Below are 2,856 nucleotides of genomic sequence, written 5' to 3' on the forward strand. Positions count from 1 at the left end.
AGGGGAGGCTCCCAGCCAGCCTCACCTCTGCTCCATCTCCTGCTTCATGTCAATGCCCTGCTTCTCCAGCAGCTCGCGCTGGGCGAAGGCCCAGTCCACAGGCTCTGAGGGCGTCTCCGCGCAGGGCGTGCGCTCGCGCTCCTGCCGCGCCTGCTCAGGGTGGTTGAACCGGAACACGTGGCTCTTCCCCATGATGATGCGGTTTCCTGAGGGACAGAAGCCAGGTTGAACTAGGGGGACCTGCCCCCTCGGGTGGCCTCGGTGGTGGGGAGGAGAGGGAAAAGGGGGAGCGGTCCCTTCCTCAAATTTGGCTCCCAGCATCTCCCACCCCAGGAACCACCCCCGGGTCCTCAGCTCTGTGGAACTCCTCCACTCACCCCGGGCCCAGACTTCAATGGAATCCTCACTTGCCCCCAATCCACCCTCTCAGCCCCTCCCCTCTGTAGCCAGGGATGATTGCAAAGTGCAGTCCCAGGCTTTCCCCATGTTCCATCCTTGCCATGGTGCCCCCCCATGCCAGGCTCTCCTCCCAGCCTGGCGCCTCAAGCCAATGCTCTGCCTTCCCGAATGCCCACAGCCCTGGGAGCAGACGGGCTCCACCGGCAGAGGGTGGCACGGGCCTTCTGCCTGGCTGTACCTGACCGAAGGATGCTGGGCTCCGTGACTTTCTTGCCATTGACGTAGGTGTCTGCCCCTTCACAAGGCTCCAGGGTCACCACGGCTACAGGATAGGGGGACAGATAGGGGGACAGAAGGACTGTCAGGAGCTGTCATCGTGGGTGCCACACCCTCCAGCTACCTGCATGGCTCTGCTCACCTGGCACCCATGTGCAGCCCCACCACCACTCTCCTCCTTGCTAGCAGCAAAGCCTTAACTGTTAGTGGCACCTTTTTGGGCCTCAGAGAAGCCGAGGGGTCACACCTGATTTTAGGTGAGGAGAGTGGCACCCTGTCAAAGAGCCAGGAGGCTGTTCTGGGCTGACCACCAACCCTGTCAGGCTCTCCAGGTGGGCAGCATGTCCCCAGGAGTCCTGGAGCCTCTCTGGCTCTGTGCCCGCCCACTCAGGGGAGGGCAGGCTTTGGGGACAGAAAATTCTGGGAGAGCCAATGTCCCCAATATTGTTTAAGGCCACCACCCTGAAGTGTCCCAGTTATACAGCAGGTGTCGGCCACCGTGTGCAACCCAGAGGTTGGCTGGACACCTGGCCTCAGATGTAACAACACTCTGACCAGCAGGTGCTCCCCTAGACATCACACCCAAGACAGGCCATGCAGACGGACGGCAGACAGTCAGGGAAATGGGCCGGTGGCCGCTCCACAGATAGCGGAAAGTGTGGTCCAGAAATAATTCTCCACTTTCCACCTGGCTGGCTCCTCATGGCTCACTGTCCTCCTACCCAGGATCACCCCAAAACACACTGACACCGAAGAGGCTGCCCACAGCCCCAGCCTAGTCGCCCAAGCCCCTGTCTGATTGAGGGGCTTCCCAGGACGGACCGGGGATCCTGGAGGTAATGAGCTGGCCTGGGCTGACCGGAGGCTCAGCAGCACTGGGTGGGGTGAAGGGTAGCGATACCTTCACTGCCGCCTCTGGAGTCACTGCGGAAGACACAGTGCTCCTCCTTGATGAAGTGCCCGCTCAGGACGATGTCCTGCCGCCTCTCCCCGTCCTCACGGCCCACTCTGTGGGGAACAGGGGAGCACAGTCATCAATGACCAGGGCACCCAGGATGCCACCCGCTGGCTCCCTCCCCACTTCCCCTGCAGCCTCCAGGGACACCTACCCGGGCTTTAATGGGAAACACCCAAGATGCACATGAGTGGGGGCACATGGAATACCCCCAAACACAGCCAATCCTGGGAGAGCCACTCGGCCCCGAGTAGCCAGAGCATCACTTCCAGGAAACATGGATGGGCCCTCACCCCCACTGCTGCCCCACCCATGAGCCTGCTCCACCTGTGAGCCACCCCACCTGTGAGCCACCCCCCCTGTGAGCCTGCCCCACCTGGTGAGCCCACCCCACCTGTGAGCCTGCCCCACCTGGTGAGCCCACCCCACCTGTGAGCCACCCCACCTGTGAGCCTGCCCCACCTGGTGAGCCCACCCCACCTGTGAGCCACCCCACCTGTGAGCCTGCCCCACCTGGTGAGCCCATCCTTGATATAGTAGAGGAGGCACTCAGACATCAGCGGGTCCTCGTTCAGGTTGACAAGATGCGGCGTCTAGGGAGAGAGGAGGGTCACCTGTCTTGCAGGGAGCAGGAGCCCAGCACTGGCTGCCTACCTGACCTCTCTCCCTGGGCACCAGACCACCACCAATGCTGGGCCTGGCCTTGTGCGGGACACAGCATCCTTCCAGCTTGGCAGGAAGGACCGGACACATGAAGGAAAAGTTTCCCAGAGGAAGAGCCTTTGACGGGGACTCCACAGACTTGGAGGGTACAGCCAGGTAGCAGGCTGGGTAGGGGCTCAGCCTTGGCACTCAGGGGGAGCTGGGCTTCGGGAGGGACTGGGAACCCAGCTCTCAGCACTCAAGGGCCCAGGGGCGCTTGGAGTTGTGGTGGGCACCCAGGAGCGAGGGCTCCAGTGGGTACTCGAACCAAGGAGTACAACTCTGGCCGAGAAGGCCTCAGGCCCTGGCAGTGGGAGCAGAGAGGTTGTGAAATTCTCCACCCAAGTCGACAACCCCCCACCATGCCTCTCCTGTCCATGGTCAAGCAAAACACGGTCCAAAGCTGAGGTGACCATCTCCCCACAGTGGCCCCTGTCTAAGTACTGCCCTGGACTCCCTGCTCCATCTGTCCCCAGGGCAGCTGCTGCAGGCTCTGCCCCCTGGGGCCCGACGCCCCACCTTCA

At 62.4% G+C, this 2,856-nt stretch overlaps 1 protein-coding gene across 6 annotated transcripts in view; it reads right to left on the bottom strand.

Annotated features, from left to right (window-relative positions):
* KIF1A (kinesin family member 1A) overlaps nt 1-2,856 on the bottom strand; it is a 74,525-nt gene that overhangs the window by 35,197 nt on the left and 36,472 nt on the right. For all 6 annotated transcript variants that reach the window (XM_015561939.1, XM_015561934.1, XM_015561936.1 and 3 more), the window contains 4 exons: nt 2,144-2,223; nt 1,577-1,683; nt 638-721; nt 26-206 (listed from right to left, as the gene is read on the bottom strand). In XM_015561939.1, the coding sequence (XP_015417425.1) occupies nt 26-206; nt 638-721; nt 1,577-1,683; nt 2,144-2,223 (452 nt within the window). The remainder of the gene's footprint in view (nt 1-25; nt 207-637; nt 722-1,576; nt 1,684-2,143; nt 2,224-2,856) is intronic.

This window comes from Myotis davidii, unplaced genomic scaffold, assembly GCF_000327345.1.
Source record: "Myotis davidii unplaced genomic scaffold, ASM32734v1 scaffold370, whole genome shotgun sequence".
NCBI lineage: Eukaryota > Metazoa > Chordata > Mammalia > Chiroptera > Vespertilionidae > Myotis > Myotis davidii.